The 22,582-nt window shown below is 68.5% G+C and overlaps 1 protein-coding gene across 1 annotated transcript in view; it reads right to left on the minus strand.

Annotated features, from left to right (window-relative positions):
* Positions 1-290: 290 nt before the first annotated feature.
* LOC133629069 (disks large homolog 4-like) overlaps positions 291-22,582 on the minus strand; it is a gene marked incomplete at its 3' end in the record, with an annotated part of 36,523 nt that continues 14,231 nt past the window's right edge. Inside the window, 16 exon segments of the mRNA XM_062019706.1 lie at positions 291-575; positions 1,402-1,493; positions 1,982-2,091; positions 2,881-3,053; positions 5,860-5,925; positions 5,928-5,960; positions 6,078-6,125; positions 7,018-7,045; positions 9,550-9,586; positions 10,903-10,988; positions 10,990-11,080; positions 12,599-12,713; positions 14,628-14,730; positions 17,943-18,099; positions 19,826-19,964; positions 20,845-20,989. Coding sequence (XP_061875690.1) covers positions 291-575; positions 1,402-1,493; positions 1,982-2,091; positions 2,881-3,053; positions 5,860-5,925; positions 5,928-5,960; positions 6,078-6,125; positions 7,018-7,045; positions 9,550-9,586; positions 10,903-10,988; positions 10,990-11,080; positions 12,599-12,713; positions 14,628-14,730; positions 17,943-18,099; positions 19,826-19,964; positions 20,845-20,989 — 1,708 coding nt within the window.

A 22,582-nucleotide genomic window follows, 5' to 3' on the forward strand; every position in this document is an offset into this window, starting at 1 on the left:
TTTATTCCCACCAAGAAGGTTTCTATGCAAAATACTCTCATCTCACCCCTCCCCCCGCGCTCAGAAGGGGGGGGGGGAAGGGCTCCAAGCCACCCCCTCCCCCCACCCCCCTCTCCCCCCACCCCCCCACCCCCCCCCATTACCTTGGGGGGGGTTAATTTGGGGGTTCCCCCCCCCCCCCCCGCGCGGGTGTAACAAATATAGAGATTATATGTACAAAAAACTCAAGTCCAAAGGTTTTTGGGGGGGGGGGGGGGGAGGGGCAGCTGAGACCCCCCCCCCCCCCCCACCCCTAAATCGACGCCCCCTCCCCACTTTGGGGGGAGCCTTTTTGGGGGGGGGGGGGTCGACCCCCTCCCCCTCCCCTCGGCGTCCCGCGCATGCAGCCGCCCCCTGGTGGAGGAAAAGGGGGGTTGGGGGAGGGGTTTTGGGGGGGGGGAGGGGTTTTGGGGGTGTCCCTCCCCCATCCCTAGAGGCGTTCCCGGCTGGGACCCAGATGTAGGGTCCCGACAGCTCCTCGATGACTCGTTTGACTTTGTGGTAAATCTCCTCGAAGCTGTCGCCTTCCACCATGGCTGTGGGCAGGAAGGGGTTAAATTGGGGGGGGGACACCCTACTTTAGGGGCTTGGGGAGGGATAATGGGGTGCTGGAAGGGGATTTCAGGGGGTTCTGAAGGGGTTCCAGGGGGAGTTGGGGGTCCCATGGGGGGGTTCTGGGGGTGTTGTGTGTCCCAGGAGGGTCCTGAGGGGGTGTCCTGGAGGAGTTGGGGGTCTCAGGGGGGTCCTGGAAGGGTTTTGGGGGGTGTTATGTGTCCCAGGGGGGTCCTGGGAGGGGTGTCCTGGAGGAGTTGGGGATCTCAGGGGGGTCCTGGAGGGTTTTGGGGGGTGTTGTGTGTCCCAGGGGGGTCCTGGGAGGGGTTGTCCTGGAGGAGTTGGGGATCTCAGGGGGGTCCTGGGAGGGTTTTGGGGGTGTTGTGTGTCCCAGGGGGGTCCTGGGAGGGGTGTCCTGGAGGGGTTAGGGGTCCCAGGGGGGTTCTGGGGGTCCTGGGGTGTTGTGTGTCCCTGGGGGGTCCTGGGCGGGGTTCTGGGGATCCTGGGAGAGTCCTGGGGGAGTTGGGGGGTCTCAGGGGATCCAGAGGGTATTGTCTGTCCCAGAAGGGTCCTGGGGTGTTGGGGGTCTTGGGGGAGTTCAGGGGGTCCTGGGAGGGGTTCTGGGGGATTTGGGGGTCTCAGGGGGGTTCAGGGGATCCAGAGGGGTCCTGAGGGAGTTGTGTGTCCCAGGAGGGTTCAGGGGGTCCTGGGGGAGTTGGGGGTCTCAGGGAGCCCTGGTGTGGTTCTGGGGGTCCTGGGGGGGGTTTCTTTTTCCTGGGGGGGGGGTCCCGGGGGGGTCTGAGCCCCCACCTGAGAAGCACTCGGTGAACTCCTGCTCCAGTTTGGTGGCTCGTTCAAAGGCTTTTCGCGCCTGTTCCTCCGTCACCCGTTTGCTGATCTCCCTGGGGGTGGGGGAGGGGCGTCAGGACACGCCCCCTTTTACCCTCCCCCCAATAAACCCCCCCACAGCGCCCCCTCCCCCCTTTAACCCACCCACCCCGGGGCTGAATGACGCGCTGGCCCCGTCATCAATGGGGCGCGAAACCACGCCCCCTCCTCCCTGGCCACGCCCCCGCCCGCCGATTGGCCGCCTCCCCTCGCTGGCCACGCCCCTCATCGAGGCCCCTCGTGGCATGAATGGCCCCCCGAGGCCCCCGCCCCCCATTCACCGCTACAACCAGCGGGTGAGGCCCCGCCCCCTGCCGCCAGCGCCCAATGGGAACGGCCGCCCCAGGCCACGCCCCCTCCCAAGCCACGCCCCCTCGGGCTCCCGTATCCTTATGAATGAGCCCCCTCATCGTTATGAATGAGCCCCCTCGGACCCCTCCAGCCCCCTCCCACCGCCCCCAACCGCCCTCAACCGCCCCCAACCGCCCCCCGCGGCCCTCACAGGACGTTCTGGAGGGACTTGGGCCGGATGAAGACGGCGATGGGGTGCAGCTGAGCCGCCTGCAGCCGCCGGACCGCGTTGGCCGACACGTCCAGGATGCAGTGCTTGCCCTGGCCACGCCCCCCCCGCACCGTGACGTCACCGGCACGCGCGGACACCCCCCCCCCAAAACCGACCCCCCCCCCCCCTCCTCAACCCCACTGACATCACCCTCCCCCCCCCACACGTGCCCCTAAATGCCCCTGTGCCCCCCCCAAAGTGCCCTGGTGCCCCCCTCAAATGCCCCTGGACACCCCCCCAAAGGCCCCCAAGATGCCCCTGGATCCCCCAAACTGCCACTTGGCCCCCCGAAGTGCGCTGGTGCCCCCCCAAAAATGACCCTACACACACCCCCCCAAATGCCATTTGCTCCCCCCCAAAATGCCCCTGGATCCCCCTCCAATACCCTCCTGTCCCCACAATGCCCCCCGAATTGCCCCTGGACCCCTCCTAAAGCCCCCCCAGCAGCCCCTGCCTGCCTCCAAAGCCCTCCCAGTGCCTCCCAGTGCCCCCCAGCAGCCCCTGCCTGCCTCCAAAGCCCTCCAGTGCCTCCCAGTGCCCCCCCAGTGCCTCCCAGTGCCTCCCAGTGCCCTCCCAGTACCCCCCCAGCAGCCCCTGTCCCCCTCCAATGTCCCTCTGTGCCCCCCCCAATGCCTCCCAGTGCCTCCCAGTGCCCCCCCAGCAACCCCTGACCCCCTCCAATGTCGCCCTGTGCCCCCTCCAATGCCTCCCAGTGCCCCCCAGCAGCCTCTGCCTGCCCCCAAAGGCCCCCAGTGCCCCCCCAATGCCTCCCAGTGCCTCCCAGTGCCCTCCCAGTGCCTCCCAGTACCCCCCCAGCAGCCCCTGCCCGCCGTGCCCACCTGCTCTGCCACCTCCCTGACGGACTGGACGCTGGTGCCGTAGAGGTGGCTGTTGTACTGCCCGGCCTCGATGAACTTGTGGCCCTGGATGTCCTTCTCCATCCGCTCCCGCGACGCCACGAAGTGATAATCGCGCCCGTCCACCTCGTACTCGCGCTTCGGCCGCGTCGTGTCTGCCCGGGGAGGGCACGGGGGGCACCAGGGGGGCACCAGGGGGGCACCAGGGGGGCATGGGGAGGGTATAGGGGGTATGGGGAGGGCACGGGGGGCACCAGGGGGGCACCAGGGGGGCACCAGGGGGGCATGGGGAGGGTACAGGGGGAATGGGGAGGGGACAGGGGGCACCAGGGGGGCACCAGGGGGGCACCAGGGGGGCAACAGGGGGGCATGGGGAGGGTACAGGGGGCACCAGGGGGGCATGGGGAGGGTACAGGGGGGCACAGGGGGTATGGGGAGGGTACAGGGGTATGGGGAGGGTACAGGGGGCATCAGGGGGGCACCAGGGGGGCATGGGGAGGGCACAGGGGGCACCAGGGGGGCACCAGGGGGGCATGGGGAGGGTACAGGGGGGTACATGGGCACAGGGGGTATGGGGAGGGTACAGGGGGTATGGGAGGGTACAGGGGGCATCAGGGGGGCACCAGGGGGCATGGGGAGGGCACAGGGGGCACCAGGGGGGCACCAGGGGGGCATGGGGAGGGTACAGGGGGGTACAGGGGGGTATAGGGGGGCACAGGGGCATGGGGAGGAGCACAGGGGCACCAGGGGGGCATGGGGAGGTAAAGGGAGGGTACAGGGGGTATAGGGGGGTCAGAGAGCATGGGGAGAGTACAGGGGGCACCAGGAGGGCACCAGGAGGGCACCAGGGGGGCATGGGGACAGGGGGCATGGGGAGGAGCACAGGGAGCACCAGGGGGCATGGGGAGGGGACAGGGGGCACCAGGGGGGCACAGGGGGGCATGGGGAGGGTACAGGGGGGCACCAGGGGGCCATGGGGAGGTACAGGGGGGTACAGGGGGAATGGGGAGGGGACAGGGGGCACCAGGGGGGCACCAGGGGGGCACCAGGGGGCATGGGGAGGAGCACAGTGGGCACCAGGGGGGCATGGGGAGGGTACAGGGGTATGGGGAGGGTACAGGGGCACCAGGGGGGCACCAGGGGGGCATGGGGAGGGTACAGGGGCATGGGGAGGGTAAAGGGGGTATGGGGGGTACAGGGGGCATGGGGAGGGTAAAGGGGGTATGGGGGGTACAGGGGGCATGGGGAGGGTACAGGGGGCATGGGGAGGGTATAGGGGGGGTACAGGGGGTATAGGGGGGTACAGGGGGCATGGGGAGGGTACAGGGGCATGGGGAGGGTATAGGGGGGTACAGGGGGCATGGGGAGGGTATAGGGGGTATGGGAGGGTACAGGGGGGGTACAGGGGGGTATAGGGGGGTACAGGGGGCATGGGGAGGGTATAGGGGAGACCAGGGGGGCACCAGGGGAGCATGGGGAGGGTATAGGGGGTACAGGGGGTACAGAGAGGGGTATAGGGGGGTACAGAGAGCATGGGGAGGGTACAGGGGGTATGGGGAGGGTAAAGGGGGTATGAGGGGGTACAGGGGGGCACAGGGGCATGGGGAGGGGACAGGGGGCATGGGGAGGGTATGGGGGGGGGTACAGGGGGGGTACAGGGAGCATGTGGAGGGTACAGGGGTATGGGGAGGGTACAGGGGGCACGGGGGGCACCAGGGGGGCACCAGGGGGGCACCAGGGGGGCACAGGGGGGGTGAATGTGACGACTCCAGGAAGGCTGTGGGGGGGGTTCCCCCCTCCCAGTGCCCCCCACTGTCTCCCAGTGCCTCCCAGTGCCTCCCAGTGCCCTCCCAGTGCCCCCCAGTATCCTCCCAGTGCCCTCCCAGTACCCTCCCAGTGCCCTCCCAGTGCCTCCCAGTGCCCTCCATTGCCCCCAGTGCCTCCCAGTGCCCCCCAGTGCCCTCCAGTGCCTCCCAGTGCCCTCCCATTGCCCCCCATTGCCTCCCAGTGCCCTCTCATTGCCTCCACTGCCTCCCAGTATCCTCCAGTGCCCTCCCAGTACCCTCCCAGTGCCCTCCCAGTGCTTCCCAGTGCCCCCCAGTGCCTCCCAGTGCCCTCCGGTGCCTCCCAGTGCCCTCCCATTGCCCCCCACTGCCTCCCAGTGCCCCCAGTGCCCTCCCAGTACCCTCCCAGTGCCCTCCAGTGCCTCCCAGTGCCTCCCAGTGCCCTCCCATTGCCCCCCACTGCCTCCCAGTGCCTCCCAGTGCCCCCCAGTGCCCTCCAGTGCCTCCCAGTGCCCTCCCATTGCCCCCACTGCCTCCCAGTGCCCCCCAGTGCCCTCCAGTGCCTCCCAGTGCCCTCCCATTGCCCCCACTGCCTCCCAGTGCCTCCCAGTGCCCCCCAGTGCCCTCCAGTGCCTCCCAGTGCCCTCTCATTGCCCCCACTGCCTCCCAGTGCCCCCCAGTGCCCCCCAGTGCCCTCCCAGTGCCTCCCAGTACCCTCCCAGTGCCCTCCCAGTGCCCCCCAGTGCCCCCCAGTGCCCTCCAGTGCCTCCTAGTCCCTCCCAGTGCCCTCCAGTCCCTCCCGGTGCCTCCCAGTGCCCTCCCAGTGCCCCCAGTGCCCTCCCAGTGCCTCCTAGTCCCTCCCAGTGCCCTCCAGTCCCTCCCGGTGCCTCCCACTGCCTCCCAGTGCCCCTCCAGTGCCTCCCAGTGCCCTCCCATTGCCCCCCACTGCCTCCCAGTGCCTCCCAGTGCCCCCAGTGCCCTCCCAGTGCCCTCCCGGTGCCTCCCAGTGCCCTCCCAGTGCCCCCCAGTATCCTCCAGTGCCCTCCCAGTACCCTCCCAGTGCCCTCCCAGTGCCTCCCAGTGCCCTCCCATTGCCCCCCACTGCCTCCCAGTGCCCTCTCATTGCCCCCACTGCCTCCCAGTTCCTCCCAGTGCCCCGAGTGCCCTCCCAGCTCACGGGGGACGCAGGAGCCGAACTTGTCAGGGAACTCAGAGAGCAAATCGTCGTTGACTCTGTCCTTGGTGGGCCGAGGATGATGATGGGCCGGGCGTAGTGCACTGGGGGAGGGGCTGCCCAGTGAGGGGGAGGGGCAAAGGACCCCCCAAACCCCCCCAAAAACCCCCTCAAAAGCCCCCCAAAACCGACCCCCCCCCCCCTCCAACTCCATCCTTCACCTTCCATCTGAGTCACCGTCTCGTAGCTCAGCACCGAGTCCTCCCGCCCTGGGGGGCAAAAGGGCAGTGAGGGGGGGCTGGGGGGGTTTGGGGGGGTCCTGGAGGGGGGACACCCCCAAATCTGACCCCCCCAACACCCCCCTGGGATTATATGGGGGGGGGCTCAGCTCCCAACCCCCAAATCTTGACACAGGGGAGGTTTGAGGGGTGTCCTCGGGGGATTTAAGGGGGTCACAGGGGGGGTTTGGGGTTCAGGGGAGATTTGGGGGGTCACAGGGGGGTTTGGGGGTCCTGAGGGGTCCTGGAGGGGGGACACCCCCAAATCTGACCCCCCCCCAACACCCCCCTGGGATTATATGGGGGGGCTCAGCTCCCAACCCCCCAAATCTTGACACAGGGGAGGTTTGGGGGTGTCCTGGGGGGATTTGGGGGTCATAGGGGGGATTTGGGGGGTCACAGGGGGGGTTTGGGGGTCCTGAGGGGTCCTGGAGGGGGGACACCCCCAAATCTGACCCCCCCCAACACCCCCTGGATTATATGGGGGGGGGCTCAGCTCCCAACCCCCCAAATCTTGACACAGGGGAGGTTTGAGGGTGTCCTGGGGGATTTTGGGGGGGCTTTGGGTGTCCTGGGGGGATTTGGGGGGTCACAGGGGGGATTTGGGGGGTCACAGGGGGGGTTTGGGGGTCCTGGGGAGTCCTGGAAGGGGGGACACCCCAAAATCTGCCCCCCCAACACCCCCCTGGGATTATATGGGGGGGCTCAGCCCCCAACCCCCAAATCTTGACACAGGGGAGGTTTGGGGGGGTTCAGGGGGGGATTTGGGGGGGTCCTGGGGGGGTTGGGGGGTCACAGGGGGTTTTGGGGGGTCACAGAGGGGATTTGGGGGTTCAGGGGGGATTTGGGGGGGTCCTGGGGGTGGGGGAGGGGCAGCACCCACCTTGTGAGCCGGATCCTGGGACCCGATCCTGGGGGGGCCAGAGACAGAGGGTGAGAGAATGGGGGGGTCAGAGGGGGGTTGGGGGGCTCAGGGGAGGTTTGGGGGTCCCTGGGGGGTTTTGGGGGGCTCAGGGGGGGGTTTGGGAGGTCCCTGGGGGGGTTTTGGGGGGCTCAGGGAGGGTTTGGGGGTCAGAGGGGGTTTTGGGGGGCTCAGGGGAGGGTTTGGGGTTCAGGGGGGTTTTGGGGGGGTCAGGGGAGGTTTGGGGGGGTCCCTGGGGTGGGTTTGGGGGGCTCAGGGGGGTTTGGGGGTCAGGGGAGGTTTTGGGGGGTCAGAGGGGGTTTTGGGGGGCTCAGGGGAGGGTTTGGGGGGTCAGAGGGGGTTTTGGGGGGGTCAGGGGAGGGTTTGGGGGCCCCTGGGGTGGGTTTGGGGGGCTCAGGGGGGTTTGGGGGTCAGGGGAGGTTTTGGGGTCCCTGGGGGGTTTTGGGGGGCTCAAGGGTGGGTTGGGGGGCTCAGGGGAGGTTTGAGGGGGTCACTGGGATGGGTTTGGGGGTCAGGAGGGTTTGGGGGTCCCTGGGGGTGGTTTTGGGGGCTCAGGGGGGAGTTTGGGGGGTTCAGGGGGGTTTTGGGGGGTCAGGGAGGTTTGGGGGGGTCCCTGGGGTGGGTTTGGGGGGCTCAGGGGAGGTTTGGGGTCCCTGGGGGGGTTTTGGGGGGCTCAGGGAGGGTTTGGGGGGCTCAGGGGGGTTTGGGGGGCTCAGGGGGGGTTTGGGAGGTCCCTGGGGGGGTTTTGGGGTCCCTGGGGGGTTTTGGGGGCTCAGGGGAGGGTTTGGGGGGCTCAGGGGGTTTGGGGGTCCCTGGGGGGTTTTGGGGGCTCAGGGGAGGGTTTGGGGGGCTCAGGGGGTTTGGGGGGCTCAGGGGGGGTTTGGAGGTCCCTGGGGGGTTTTTGGGGGTCCCTGGGGGGGTTTTGGGGGCTCAGGGGAGGGTTTGGGGGGCTCAGGGGGGTTTGGGGGTCCCTGGGGGGTTTTGGGGGCTCAGGGGAGGGTTTGGGGGGCTCAGGGGGGTTTGGGGGGCTCAGGGGGGGGTTTGGGAGGTCCCTGGGGGGTTTTGGGGGTCCCTGGGGGGGTTTTGGGGGCTCAGGGGAGGGTTTGGGGGGCTCAGGGGGGTTTGGGGGTCCCTGGGGGGTTTTGGGGGGCTCAGGGGAGGGTTTGGGGGGCTCAGGGGGGTTTGGGGGTCCCTGGGGGGGTTTGGGGGGCTCAGGGGGGAGTTTGGGGGTTCAGGGGGGTTTGGGGGCTCAGGGAGGTTTGAGGGTCCCTGGGGGGGTTTTGGGGGGCTCAGGGGGTTTGGGGGGGTGAGGGGAGGGTTTGGGGGGTCCCTGGGGGGGTTTGGGGGGCTCAGGGAGGGTTTGGGGGGTCGGGGGGTTGGGGTCCCTGAAGGGGTTTTGGGGGCTCAGGGGGGTTTGGGGGGTTCAGAGGGGGGTTGGGGGGGTCAGGGGGGGTTTGGGGGGCTCAGGGGGGTTTGGGGGGTCGGGGGGGGTTTGGGGATCCCTGAAGGGGTTTTGGGGGCTCAGGGGGTTTGGGGGGTCAGAGGGGGTTTGGGGGTCCCTGGGGGGGTTTGGGGGGTCAGAGGGGGGTTTGGGGGCTCAGGGGGGTTTGGGGGCTCAGGGAAGTTTTGGGGGTCCCTGGGGGGTTTTGGGGGGCTCAGGGGAGGGTTTGGGGGTCAGAGGGGTTTTGGGGGGCTCAGGGGGGGTTTGGGGGTCCCTGGGGGGGGTTTGGGGGCTCAGGGGGTTTGGGGTCCCTGGGGGGTTTTGGGGGGCTCAGGGGGGTTTGGGGTCCCTGGGGGGGTTTTGGGGGCTCAGGGGGGTTTGGGGGTCCCTGGGGGGGTTTTGGGGGGTCCCTGGGGTGGGTTTGGGGGGCTCAGGGGGGTTTGGGGTCCTGGGGGGGTTTTGGGGGCTCAGGGGGTTTGGGGGTCAGGGGGGGTTTGGGGTCCCTGGGGGGGTTTTGGGGGGTCCCTGGGGGGGTTTTGGGGGGCTCAGGGAAGTTTTGGGGGTCCCTGGGGGGTTTTGGGGGGCTCAGGGAGGGTTTGGGGGGTCAGAGGGGGTTTTGGGGGCTCAGGGGAGGGTTTGGGGGGTCAGAGGGGGTTTTGGGGGGTCAGGGGGGGTTTGGGGGTCCCTGGGGGGGTTGGGGGCTCAGGGGAGGGTTTGGGGGTCAGAGGGGGGGGGTTTGGGGGGCTCAGGGGGGTTTGGGGCTCCTGGGGGGGTTGGGGGCTCAGGGGGGGGTTTGGGGGGGCCCCTGGGGGGTTTGGGGGGCTCAGGGGGGGGTTTGGGGGGCCCCTGGGGGGGTTTGGGGGGCTCAGGGGGGTTTGGGGGTCCCTGGGGGGGTTTTGGGGGGTCCCTGGGGTGGGTTTGGGGGCTCAGGGGAGGTTTGGGGGGCTCAGTGGGAGGGGGGTAGGGGGGTTTGGTTTGGGGGGTCCCTGGGGGGGTTTTGGGGGGGCTCAGGGGGACCCAGGGTGGGGGGAGGGGACTCGGGGGGGTCTCACCTTGGCCTTTAGTCGCGTCCACTCCCGGCGCTCGACCCTGCGGCGACACACCAGTGAGCCAGTATGGGCCCAGTATGCTCCCAGTATGAGCCCAGTATGGGCCCAGTGTGGGCCCAGTATGCTCCCAGTGTGAGCCCAGTATGGGCCCAGTGTGGGCCCAGTATGCTCCCAGTATGGGCCCAGTGTGGGCCCAGTATGCTCCCAGTATGAGCCCAGTATGGGCCCAGTATGAGCCCAGTATGAGCCCAGTATGCTCCCAGTATGAGCCCAGTGTGAGCCCAGTATGCTCCCAGTATGAGCCCAGTATGAGCCCAGTGTGAGCCCAGTATGGGCCCAGTATGAGCCCAGTGTGAGCCCAGTATGGGCCCAGTATGAGCCCAGTATGAGCCCAGTGTGAGCCCAGTATGGGCCCAGTATGAGCCCAGTGTGAGCCCAGTATGCTTCCAGTATGAGCCCAGTATGGTCCCAGTATGAGCCCAGTATGGTCCCAGTATGAGCCCAGTATGCTTCCAGGGTGAGCCCAGTATGGTCCCAGTATGCTCCCAGTGCCCTCCCAGTGCCTCCCAGTGCCTCCCAATCCCCTCCCAGTGCATCCCAATGCCCTCGCAATCCCTTCCCAGTGCCTCCCAGTATGCTCTCAGTCCCCTCCCAGTGCCCTCCAGTGCCTCCCAATGCCCTCGCAATCCCTTCCCAGTGCCTCCCAGTGCTCCCAGTATGCTCCCAGTGCCCTCCCAGTGCCCCCTAGTCCCTCCCAATCCCCTCCCAGTCCCTCCCAGTGCCTCCCAGTGCCCCCCAATCCCTTCCCAGTGCCATCCAGTGCCCTCCCAGTGCCTCCCAGTGCTCCCAGTATGCTCCCAGTGCCCTCTCCCCAGTGCCCCCTAGTCCCTCCCAATCCCCTCCCAGTCCCTCCCAGTGCCTCCCAGTGCCCCCAATCCCTTCCCAGTGCCTCCCAGTGCCTCCCAGTGCCCTCGCAATCCCTTCTCAGTGCCTCCCAGTGCTCCCAGTGTGGCGTACGGCGCTTGCTGGGCACGAAGCCGATGTCGGGGGGCTGTGTGGGGGGCTGCACGTGCCGTGCCTGCCACCCAGTGCCTCCCAGTGCCCTCCCAGTGCCTCCCAGTCCCTCCCAATCCCCTCCCAGTGCCTCCCAGTGCCTCCCGGTGTCTCCCAGTGCCCTCGCAATCCCCTCCCAGTGCCTCCCAGTGCCCTCCCAGTGCCTCCCAGTCCCTCCCAATCCCCTCCCAGTGCCTCCCAGTGCCTCCCGGTGTCTCCCAGTGCCCTCGCAATCCCCTCCCAGTGCCTCCCAGTGCCTCCCAGTGCCTCCCAGTGCCTCCCAGTGCTCCCAGCGTGGCGTACCGGCGCTTGCTGGGCACGAAGCCGATGTCGGGGGGCTGTGTGGGGGGCTGCACGTGCCGTGCCTGCCACCACTCCTCGTCGCTGGCGTTCCAGCACGTGCAGAACGTCGCCGAAGCGGAAGCTGAGCGCCTGCGCCAGGAACCCGCAGTCCTTGGCCTTGTCGTAGTCAAACAGGGCCCTGGGGGCACGGGGAGGGGGGTCAGGGGGGGACATGGGTGTGGGGGGGTACTGGAGGGACTGGGAGGGGCTGGGAGGGGATTGGGAGGGGATTGGGAGGTACTGGGAGGGACTGGGAGGGGATTGGGAGGGGATTGGGAGGTACTGGGGAGGGACTGGGAGGGGCTGGGAGGGATTGGAGGGGATTGGGAGGTACTGGAGGGACTGGAGGGGCTGGGAGGGGATTGGGAGGGGATTGGAGGTACTGGGAGGGACTGGGAGGGGATTGGGAGGTACTGGGAGGGACTGGGAGGGGATTGGGAGGGACTGGGAGGGGATTGGGAGGGGATTGGGAGGGACTAGGGGGCACTGGGAGCATACTGGGAGCACTGGAGGGACTGGGAGGGGATTGGAGGGACTAGGGGGCACTGGGAGGGCACTGGGAGGCACTGGGAGTATACTGGGAGCACTGGGAGGGACTGGGAGGGGATGGGAGGGACTGGGAGGGGATTGGGAGGTACTGGGAGGGACTGAGAGGGACTGGGAGGGGATTGGGAGGGACTAGAGGGCACTGGGAGAATACTGGGAGCACTGGGAGGGCACTGGGAGGGACTGGGAGAGACTGGGAGGGGATTGGGAGGGACTGGAAGGCACTGGGAGGGGATGGGGAGGGACTAGGGGGCACTGGGAGGCACTGGGAGCATACTGGGAGCACTGGGAGGGCACTGGGAGGGTACTGGGAGGGGATTGGGAGGGGATTGGGAGGGAATGGGAGGAACTGGGAGGGGACTGGGAGGGACTGGGAAGGACTGGGGGGGTGTCAGGGCAGGTACAGGGGGCAAATCAGGGATGGGGGGGCACTGGGAGGGCATTGGGGCAGCCCAGTTCCCCCCTACACCCTCCCAGTACCCCCCAGTTTGCTCCAGTTCCCCCCTCCAGTGCCCTCCCAGTGCCCTCCAAGTCCCTTCCCAGTCCCTCCCAGTGCCCTCCCAGTACCCCCCAATGCCCTCTCAGTGCCTCTCAGTGCCTCCCAGTCCCTCCCAGTGCCCCCTAGTCCCCTCCCAGTGCCTCCCAGTCTCTCCCAGCCCCTCCCAGTGCCCTCTCAGTCCCTCCCAGTGCCCTCCCAGTCCCCTCCCACTCCCTCCCAGTGCCTCCCAGTGCCTCCCAGTGCCTCCCAGTGCCCCCACCGGACGTAGAAGCCCCGCTTGGGGTCGCTGCGGAGCGAGGCGCTGCCCGAGCCCCGTGTCCCAGTCCCTCCCAGTCCCCTCCCAGTGCCCTCCCAGTCCCCTCCCAGTCCCTCCCAGTGCCCCCTAGTCCCTCCCAGTCCCTCCCAGTCCCTCCCAGTGCCCTCTCAGTCCCTCCCAGTCCCTCCCAGTGCCCTCCCAGTCCCTCCCAGTGCCTCCCAGTGCCCTCCCAGTCCCTCCCAGTGCCCTCCCAGTCCCTCCCAGTCCCCTCCCAGTCCCTCCCAGTCTCTCCCAGCCCCTCCCAGTGCCCTCCCAGTGCCCTCCCAGTCCCTCCCAGTGCCTCCCAGTGCCCCCACCGGACGTAGAAGCCCCGCTTGGGGTCGCTGCGGAGCGAGGCGCTGCCCGAGCCGAGGCTGCTGCTCAGCAGCTGCTCCCTCAGGTCGTGGATCTTGGCCTCGAAGCGACTGTACTCTGTGGGGAGGGGGCACAGGGGGCTGGGACCCCCCTTGGGACCCTCCCTCACCCCTCTGGGGACCCTCCCCCACCCTTAAGACCCCTCCCCCAACCCCAGGGACCCTCCCCCTACTCTGGGGACCCTCCCCCACCCCTGGGACCCTCCCTCACCCTTGATCCCCCTCCCCCAACCCCAGGGACCTTCCCCTACTCTGGGGACCCTCCCTCACCCCTCTGGGACCCTCCCCCACCCTTAAGACCCCTCCCCAACCCCAGGGACCCTCCCCATACTCTGGGACCCCTCCCCACCCTTAGGGACCCTCCCCCACCCCTGGGGACCCTCCCTCACCCTTGATCCCCCTCCCTAGCCCCCTGGGACCCCTCCCCAACCCCAGGGACCCTCCCCCACCCCTGGGGACCCTCCCTCACCTTTAAGACCCCTCCCCCAGCCTTGGGGACCCTCCCCCACCCTTAAGACCCCTCCCCCAACCTTGGGGACCCTTCCCCAGCCTCCTGGGACCCCTCCCCCAACCCCAGGGATCCTCCCCCACCCTGGGACCCTCCCTCACCCCTCTGGGACCCTCCCCCACCCCTGGGGACCCTCCCCCACCCTTAAGACCCCTCCCCCAACCCCAGGGACCCTCCCCCTACTCTGGGACCCTTCCCCACCCTTAGGGACCCTCCCCCACCCCTGGGGACCCTCCCCCACCCTTAAGACCCCTCCCCCAAGCTTGGGGTCCCTCCCCCACCCCTGGGACCCTTCCCCACTCCTGGAACCCTCCCCCACCCCTGGGACCCTCCCCCTACTCTGGGACCCTTCCCCACCCTTAGGGACCCTCCCCCAGCCTCCTGGGACCCCTCCCCAACCCCAGGGACCCTCCCCCTACTCTGGGGACCCTCCCTCACCTTGGGGACCCTCCTCTAGCCCCCTGAGACCCTCCCCCAGCCCTGGGGACCCCTCCTCCAGCTTTGGGGACCCTCCCCCAGCCTTGAGACCCCTCCTCCAGACTTGGGGGACCCTCCTCTAGCCCCCTGGGACCCTCCCTCACCCCAGGGACCCTCCCCCACCCCTGGGGACCCTCCCCAACCCCAGGGACCCTCCCCCACCCCTGGGACCCTCCCTCACCCTTGATCCCCCTCCCCAGCCCCCTGGGACCCCTCCCCAACCCCAGGGACCCTCCCCCTACTCTGGGGACCCTCCCTCACCCCTCTGGGACCCTCCCCCACCCTTAAGACCCCTCCCCCAAGCTTGGGGTCCCTCCTCCACCCCTGGGACCCTCCCCCTACTCTGGGACCCTCCCCCACCCTTAGGGACCCTCCCCCAGCCTCCTGGGACCCCTCCCCAACCCCAGGGACCCTCCCCCTACTCTGGGGACCCTCCCTCACCTTGGGGACCCTCCTCTAGCCCCCTGGGACCCTCCCCCAGCTTTGGGGACCCTCCCCCAGCCTTGAGACCCCTCCTCCAGCTTTGGGGACCCTCCTCTAGCTCCCTGAGACCCTCCCCCAGCCCTGGGGACCCTCTCCCAGTTTTGGGGACCCTCCCCCAGCCCTGGGGACCCCTCCTCCAGCTTTGGGGACCCTCCCCCAGTCTTGAGACCCCTCCTCCAGCTTTGGGGACCCTCCCCCAGCCTTGAGACCCCTCCTCCAGCCCTGGGGACCCTCCCTCACCTTGGGGACCCTCCTTTAGCCCCCTGGGACCCTCCCCCAGCCTTGAGACCCCTCCTCCAGACTTGGGGGACCCTCCCCTAGCCCCCTGGGACCCTCCCTCACCTTGGGGACCCTCGTCTGGCCCCCTGGGACCCTCCCCCAGCCCTGGGGACCCTCCTCCAGTTTTGGGGACCCTCCTCTAGCCCCCTGGGACCCTCCCTCACCTTGGGGACCCTCCTCTAGCCCCCTGGGACCCTCCCCAGCCCCGGCCCCTCCCCAGCTGACCCTCGGGCTTGTACTGGGCGATGATGGTGACGCTCTGTCCCGCGTTCTTCAGCGCCACGGCCGCCTGCTCGTGGGTGGCGCTGCGGAGATCCACCCCGTTCACCTGCAGGGACAGACGGGCGTGGGACAGACAGACAGACACAGGGACAGACACAGGGACAGATCCACCCCGTTCACCTGCAGGGACAGGCGGCCGTGGGACAGACAGACAGACACAGGGACAGGGGGAGATCCACCCCGTTCACCTGCAGGGACAGACGGCCGTGGGACAGACAGACAGACACAGGGACAGACACAGGGACAGGGGGAGATCCACCCCGTTCACCTGCAGGGACAGACGGGCGTGGGACAGACAGACAGACACAGGGACAGACAGACAGACAGACACAGGGACAGACACAGGGACAGATCCACCCCGTTCACCTGCAGGGACAGGCAGGCGTGGGACAGGGACAGACAGACAGACAGACAGGGACAGGGACAGGGACAGGGACAGGGACAGGGACAGACAGACACAGGGACAGGGACAGACCCACCCCATTGACCTGGGACATGGGGACACCATGGGGGGACGTGGGCACAGGGACAGGAGAACAGTGGGACAGGACAGGGACAGGGGTGCCCCTGGGGCTGTGGGGTGCCCGTGGGGTGCTGTGGGGTGCCCGTGGGGTGTCTGTGGGGTGCTGTGGGGTGCTGTGGGGTGCCATGGGGTGCCATGGGGTGCTGTGGGGTGCTGTGGGGTGCTGTGGGGTGCCATGGGGTGCCATGGGGTGCTGTGGGGTGCTGTGGGGTGCTGTGGGGTGTCTGTGGGGTGCTGTGGGGTGTCTGTGGGGTGCTGTGGGTGCTGTGGGGTGTCTGTGGGGTGCTGTGGGGTGCTGTGGGGTGCCATGGGGTGCCATGGGGTGCTGTGGGGTGTCTGTGGGGTGTCTGTGGGGTGCTGTGGGGTGCCATGGGGTGCCACTCACAGACAGGATCTGGTCTCCCTTGCGCAGCTCCCCGCTGAGGTCTGTGTGTGTCTGTGGGTGCTGTGGGGTGCTGTGGGGTGCTGTGGGGTGTCTGTGGGGTGCTGTGGGATGCTGTGGGGTGCCATGGGGTGCTGTGGGGTGTCTGTGGGGTGTCTGTGGGTGCTGTGGGTGCCGTGGGGTGCCACTCACAGACAGGATCTGGTCTCCCTTGCGCAGCTCCCCGCTGAGGTCTGTGTGTGTCTGTGTGTGTCTGTGGGTGCTGTGGGGTGCTGTGGGGTGTCTGTGGGGTGCTGTGGGGTGTCTGTGGGGTGCTGTGGGGTGCTGTGGGTGCTGTGGGGTGCCATGGGGTGCTGTGGGGTGCCATGGGGTGCCATGGGGTGCCGTGGGGTGCCACTCACAGACAGGATCTGGTCTCCCTTGCGCAGCTCCCCGCTGAGGTCTGTGTGTGTCTGTGGGTGTCTGTGGGTGCTATGGGGTGCTGTGGGTGCTGTGGGGTGCTGTGGGGTGCCGTGGGGTGCTGTGGGGTGCTGTGGGGTGCCGTGGGGTGCTGTGGGGTGCCGTGGGGTGCCACTCACAGACAGGATCTGGTCTCCCTTGCGCAGCTCCCCGCTGAGGTCTGTGGGGTGCTGTGGGGTGCTGTGGGGTGCTGTGGGGTGCTGTGGGGTGTCTGTGGGTGCTGTGGGGTGCCATGGGGTGCTGTGGGGTGCTGTGGGGTACCATGGGGTGCTGTGGGGTGTCTGTGGGTGCTGTGGGGTGCCATGGGGTGCCATGGGGTGCCATGGGTGCCATGGGGTGTCTGTGGGTGCTGTGGGGTGCCATGGGGTGCCATGGGGTGCTATGGGGTGCCGTGGGGTGCTGTGGGTGCCATGGGGTGCCATGGGGTGCTATGGGGTGCTGTGGGGTGCTGTGGGGTGCTGTGGGTGCCATGGGGTGCCATGGGGTGCTGTGGGGTGCTGTGGGGTGTCTGTGGGTGCCATGGGGTGCTGTGGGATGCTGTGGGGTGTCTGTGGGTGCCGTGGGGTGCTGTGGGGTGTGTGTGGGTGCTGTGGGGTGCTGTGGGGTGTGTGTGGGTGTTGTGGGGTGCCATGGGGTGCCGTGGGGTACCATGGGGTGCTGTGGGGTGTCTGTGGGTGCCGTGGGGTGTCTGTGGGTGCTGTGGGGTGTCTGTGGGTACCATGGGGTGCCATGGGGTGCTGTGGGGTGTGTGTGGGTGTTGTGGGGTGCCATGGGGTGCTGTGGGGTGCCACTCACAGACAGGATCTGGTCTCCCTTGCGCAGCTCCCCGCTGAGGTCTGTGTGTGTCTGTGTGTGTCTGTGGGTGTCTGTGTGTGTCTGTGGGGTGCCATGGGGTGCCATGGGGTGCCATGGGGTGCCATGGGTGCCATGGGGTGTCTGTGGGTGCTATGGGGTGCCGTGGGGTGTGTGTGGGTGCTGTGGGGTGCTATGGGGTGCCGTGGGGTGCCATGGGGTGTCTGTGGGGTGCCATGGGGTGCTGTGGGTGCTGTGGGGTGCCATGGGGTGCTATGGGGTGCCACTCACAGACAGGATCTGGTCTCCCTTGCGCAGCTCCCCGCTGAGGTCTGTGGGTGCTGTGGGGTGTGTTGTGGGTGGTGTGGGTGCTGTGGGTGCTGTGGGGTGTCTGTGGGGTGCTGTGGGGTGTCTGTGGGTGCTGTGGGGTGCTGTGGGGTGCTATAGGGTGTCTGTGGGTGCTGTGGGGTGCTATGGGGTGCCGTGGGGTGCCATGGGGTGTCTGTGGGGTGCCATGGGGTGCTGTGGGTGCTGTGGGGTGCCATGGGGTGCTGTGGGGTGCTGTGGGGTGCTGTGGGGTGCCATGGGGTGCTATGGGGTGCTGTGGGGTGTGTGTGGGTGCTGTGGGGTGTCTGTGGGTGCCATGGGGTGCCGTGGGGTGTCTGTGGGTGCTGTGGGGTGCTGTGGGGTGCTATAGGGTGTCTGTGGGTGCCATGGGGTGCTGTGGGGTGTGTGTGGGTGCTGTGGGGTGCCGTGGGGTGCCACTCACAGACAGGATCTGGTCTCCCTTGCGCAGCTCCCCGCTGAGGTCTGTGGGGTGCTGTGGGTGCTGTGGGGTGCTGTGGGGTGTCTGTGGGTGCTGTGGGGTGCTGTGGGGTGCTGTGGGGTGCTGTGGGTGCTGTGGGGTGCTGTGGGGTGCTGTGGGGTGCTGTGGGTGCCATGGGGTGCTGTGGGGTGCCGTGGGGTGCCATGGGGTGCTGTGGGGTGCCATGGGGTGCTGTGGGTGCTGTGGGTGCTGTGGGTGCTGTGGGGTGCCATGGGGTGCTGTGGGGTGCTGTGGGGTGCTGTGGGGTGCCATGGGGTGCCATGGGGTGCCACTCACAGACAGGATCTGGTCTCCCTTGCGCAGCTCCCCGCTGAGGTCGGCTGGGCCCCCGGCCAGGATGAAGGAGATGAAGATCCCCTCCCCGTCCTCTCCCCCCACGATGTTGAAGCCGAGGCCGGTGGAGCCCCGGTGGATCAGGATCCGGCGCGGCTCCCTGCACGGGGGGGACAGGGGGGGTCCCAGGGGGGGTCCCAGGGGTCATGGGAGGTCATGGGGGGACAGGGGGGGTCCCAGGAGGGGTCAGGGGGGTCACAGAGGTCATGGGAGGTCATGGGAGGACAGAGGGGGTCCCAGGAGGGGTCAGGGGGGTCCCAGGGGTCATGGGAGCTCATAGGGGGACAGGGGGGTCCCAGGGGGGGTCAGGGAGGTCCCAGGAGGCGTCAGGGGGGTCCCAGGGGTCATGGGAGGTCATGGGGATGGAGGGGTCACAGGAGGTTATGGGAGGTCATTGGGGGTCAGGGGGGGGTCCCAGGGGGGGTCCCGGGGGGGTCCCAGGAGTCATGGGAGCTCATGGGGATGGAGGGGTCACAGGAGGTTATGGGGGGGCAGGGGGGTCCCAGGGGGGGTCAGAGGGGTCCCAGGGGGAGTCAGGGGGGTTACAGAGGTCATGGGAGGTCATGGGGATGGAGGGGTCACAGGGGTCAGAGGGGGTCCCAGGGGGGGTCAGGGGGGGTCCCAGGGGGGGTCCCAGAGGTCATGGGAGGTCACGGGAGGACAGGGGGGGTCCCAGGAGGCGTCAGGGGGGTCCCAGGGGTCATGGGAGGTCATGGGGATGGAGGGGTCACACGAGGTTATGGGAGGTCATTGGGGGACAGGGGGGTCCCAGGGGGGGTCCCAGGGGTCATGGGAGGTCATAGGGGGACAGGGAGGGGTCATGGGAGGTCATGGGAGGTCACGAGGGATGGGGGTCAGAAGAGGTCACGGGGGGTCCAAGGGACAGGGAGGGTCAGGGGAGGTCATGGGGGGTCACAAAGGGTCACAGGGGTCATGGGAGGACAGGGTGGTCAGGGGGTTTAGGGGGGGTCACAGGGGGTCCCAGAGACAGGGGGGTCAGGAGAGGTCATGGGGGGACAAGGGGTTTGGGGGGGTCACAGGGGGTCACAGGGGGACAGGGGGCTCATGGGGGGTCATGGGAACCCCCACAGGAGAGGCCTTGGGGTCCTCCCCAGGCTTTGGGGACCCCCAGAAGTGGCTTTGGGACCCCCCATCAAGGTCTGGGATCCCCCAGGAGTGACTTTAGGATCCCTCAGGCTTTGGGGACCCCCTCCCCAGGCTTTGGGGACCCCCCTGTGATCCAAGGACCCCTCCTCCAGGCTTTGGGGACCCCTCCCAGGCTTTGGGGCCCCCCCAGGAGTGGCTTTGGGGACCCCTCTAGGCTTTAGGGACCCCCTCCAAGTTTTGGGGACCCCTCCCCCCCAGGCTTTGGGGACCCCCCTGTGATCCAAGGACCCCTCCTCCAGGCTTTGGGGACCCCTCCCAGGCTTTGCTTCCCCCCCAGGAGTGGCTTTGGAGCCCCCTCTAGGCTTTAGGGACCCCCTCCAAGTTTTGGGGACCCCTCCCCCCCAGGCTTTAGGGACCCCCCTGAGATCCAAGAACACCCCTCCAGGCTTTGGGGACCCCTCCCAGGCTTTGGGGACCCCCTCCCCAGGCTTTGGGGACCCCCCTGTGATCCAAGGACCCCTCCTCCAGGCTTTGGGGACCCCCTCCCCAGGCTTTGGGGACCCCCCTGTGATCCAAGGACCCCTCCTCCAGGCTTTGGGGACCCCTCCCAGGCTTTGGGCCCCCCCAGGAGTGGCTTTGGAGCCTCCTCTAGGCTTTAGGGACCCCCTCCAAGTTTTGGGGACCCCTCTCCCCGAGGCTTTGGGCCCCCCCAGCCGTACCTGGGCACGTCATCCTCCGCCAGCAGGTCCTTGGGCCCCGGGGAGTAACGTCGGGGGGACGTCGGGGTCATGGCCGGGGGGAAATCGGGGCCCAGGTAGCCCTGAGGGCCCAGCTCCGAGTCCAGGTGGGCTGAGTAGGCTGGGGAGGGGTTAACAGGGGTCATGGGGGGTCACTGGGGTCATGAGAGGTCACAGGGATCATGGGGGGTCATAGGGGGTCACAGGGGGTCACAGATAGGGTACAGGGGGGTCACTGGGGGTCACAGAGGGGGTACAGGGGGGTCACAGGTAGCCCTGAGGGCCCAGCTCCGAGTCCAGGTGGGCTGAGTAGGCTGGGGAGGGGGCACAGGGGTCATAGAGGGGTCATGTGGGGTCACAGGGGTCATGGGGGGTCACAGGGGTCATAGGAGGTCATGGGGGGTCACAGAGGGGGTACAGGGGGGTCACAGAGGGGGTACAGGGGATCTGAGTCCAGGTGGGCTGAGTTGGCTGGGAAGGGGTTAACAGGGGTCACAGGGGTCATGTGGGGTCACAGGGGTCATGTGGGGTCACAGGGGTCACTGGGGGGTCACAGGGGTCAGGGGGTCCCCCCAGTGCCCGCCCCCCCCACAGCTGCTGCCATCAGGGACCCCCAAAGCATCCCCCAGGGGGGGTTTCCCCCTTCCCAGTCCCCTCCCAGTGCCCTCCCAGTGCCCCCATCACCTCCCACTCCCCTCCCAGTGCCCTCCAGTGCCCTCCCAGTCCCTCCCAGTCCCCTCCCACTCACCTCCCAGTGCCTCCCAGTGCCCTCTATCACCTCCCAGTGCCTCCCAGTGCCCCCTATCACCTCCCAGTGCCTCCCCAACCCCTCCCAGTCCCCTCCCAGTGCCTCCCAGTCCCTCCAATGCCCTCCCAGTGCCCTCCCAGTGCCCCCTATCACCTCCCAGTCCCCTCCCAGTGCCTCCTATCACCTCCCAGTGCCTCCCAGTCCCCTCCCAGTGCCCCCCAGTGCCCTCCCAGTGGCTGCCAGCGGCGCTCACAGCTGGTGAGGTCGGGGGGCCCGAAGCTGTCCCCCAGGAAGGCCGCGGCGGGTTTGGCCACTCGCAGGTAAACGACGTCGAAGGTGTTTTTGAGGGCGGCGACGGCGTCCTCGTGCATCACGTCCTCCAGGCTCACGTTGTTCACCTGGGGGGCACGGGGGGGCATCAGGGGGGGCACTGGGGGGCACTGGGGGATACTGGGAGTCACTGGGAGACACGGGGGGGCATCAGGGGGGGCACTGGGGGGCACTGGGGGGCACTGGGAATCACTGGGAGACACAGGGGGGCATCAGGGGAGGTACTGGGGGGCACTGGGGGGCACTGGGAATCACTGGGAGACACGGGGCGGGGCATCATGGGGGGTACTGGGGGCACTGGGAGACATGGGGGGCATCTGGAGGGGTATTGGGAGGCACTGGGGGGCACTGGGAGACACGGGGGGGCATCAGAGGGGGCACTGGGGGGCACTGGGAGGTACTGGGAGACACGGGAGGGCATCACGGGGGGTACTGGGGGGCACTGGGAGACACGGGGGGGCATCTGGAGGGGTATTGGGAGGCACTGGGGAGCACTGGGAGTCACTGGGAGACACGGGGGGGGCATCAGGGGGGGTACTGGGGGGCACTGGGAGGCACTGGGGGGCACTGGGGGGCACTGGGAATCACTGGGAGACACGGGGGGGCATCAGGAGGGGTACTGGGGGGCACTGGGAGGTACTGGGGGGCACTGGGGGGCACTGGGGGGCACTGGGAGACACGGGGGGGCATCTGGAGGGGTATTGGGAGGCACTGGGGGGCACTGGGAGACACGGGGGGGCATCTGGAGGTGTATTGGGAGGCACTGGGGGGCACTGGGAGACACGGCGGGGCATCACGGGGGGTACTGGGGGGCACTGGGAGGCACTGGGGGGCACTGGGAGACGGGGGGGCATCAGGAGGGGTACTGGGGGGCACTGGGGGGGAACTGGGAGTCACTGGGAGACGGGGGGGCATCAGGAGGGGTACTGGGGGGCACTGGGGGGGAACTGGGAGTCACTGGGAGACGGGGGGGCATCAGGAGGGGTATTGGGGGGCACTGGGGGGGCACAGGGGGCACTGGGAGACACGGGGGGGCATCTGGAGGGGTATTGGGAGGCACTGGGGGGCACTGGGAGACACGGGGGGGCATCAGAGGGGGCACTGGGGGGCACTGGGAGGCACTGGGAGGTACTGGGAGACACGGGGGGGCATCAGGAGGGGTACTGGGGGGCACTGGGAGGTACTGGGGGGCACTGGGGGGCACTGGGGGGCACTGGGAGACACGGGGGGGCATCTGGAGGGGTATTGGGAGGCACTGGGGGGCACTGGGAGACACGGGGGGGCATCTGGAGGTGTATTGGGAGGCACTGGGGGGCACTGGGAGACACGGCGGGGCATCACGGGGGGTACTGGGGGGCACTGGGAGGCACTGGGGGGCACTGGGAGACGGGGGGGCATCAGGAGGGGTACTGGGGGGCACTGGGGGGGAACTGGGAGTCACTGGGAGACGGGGGGGCATCAGGAGGGGTACTGGGGGGCACTGGGGGGGAACTGGGAGTCACTGGGAGACGGGGGGGGCATCAGGAGGGGTATTGGGGGGCACTGGGGGGGCACAGGGGGCACTGGGAGACACGGGGGGGCATCTGGAGGGGTATTGGGAGGCACTGGGGGGCACTGGGAGACACGGGGGGGCATCAGAGGGGGCACTGGGGGGCACTGGG

Source organism: Colius striatus, unplaced genomic scaffold (genome assembly GCF_028858725.1).
Source record: "Colius striatus isolate bColStr4 unplaced genomic scaffold, bColStr4.1.hap1 scaffold_117, whole genome shotgun sequence".
Lineage (NCBI taxonomy): Eukaryota > Metazoa > Chordata > Aves > Coliiformes > Coliidae > Colius > Colius striatus.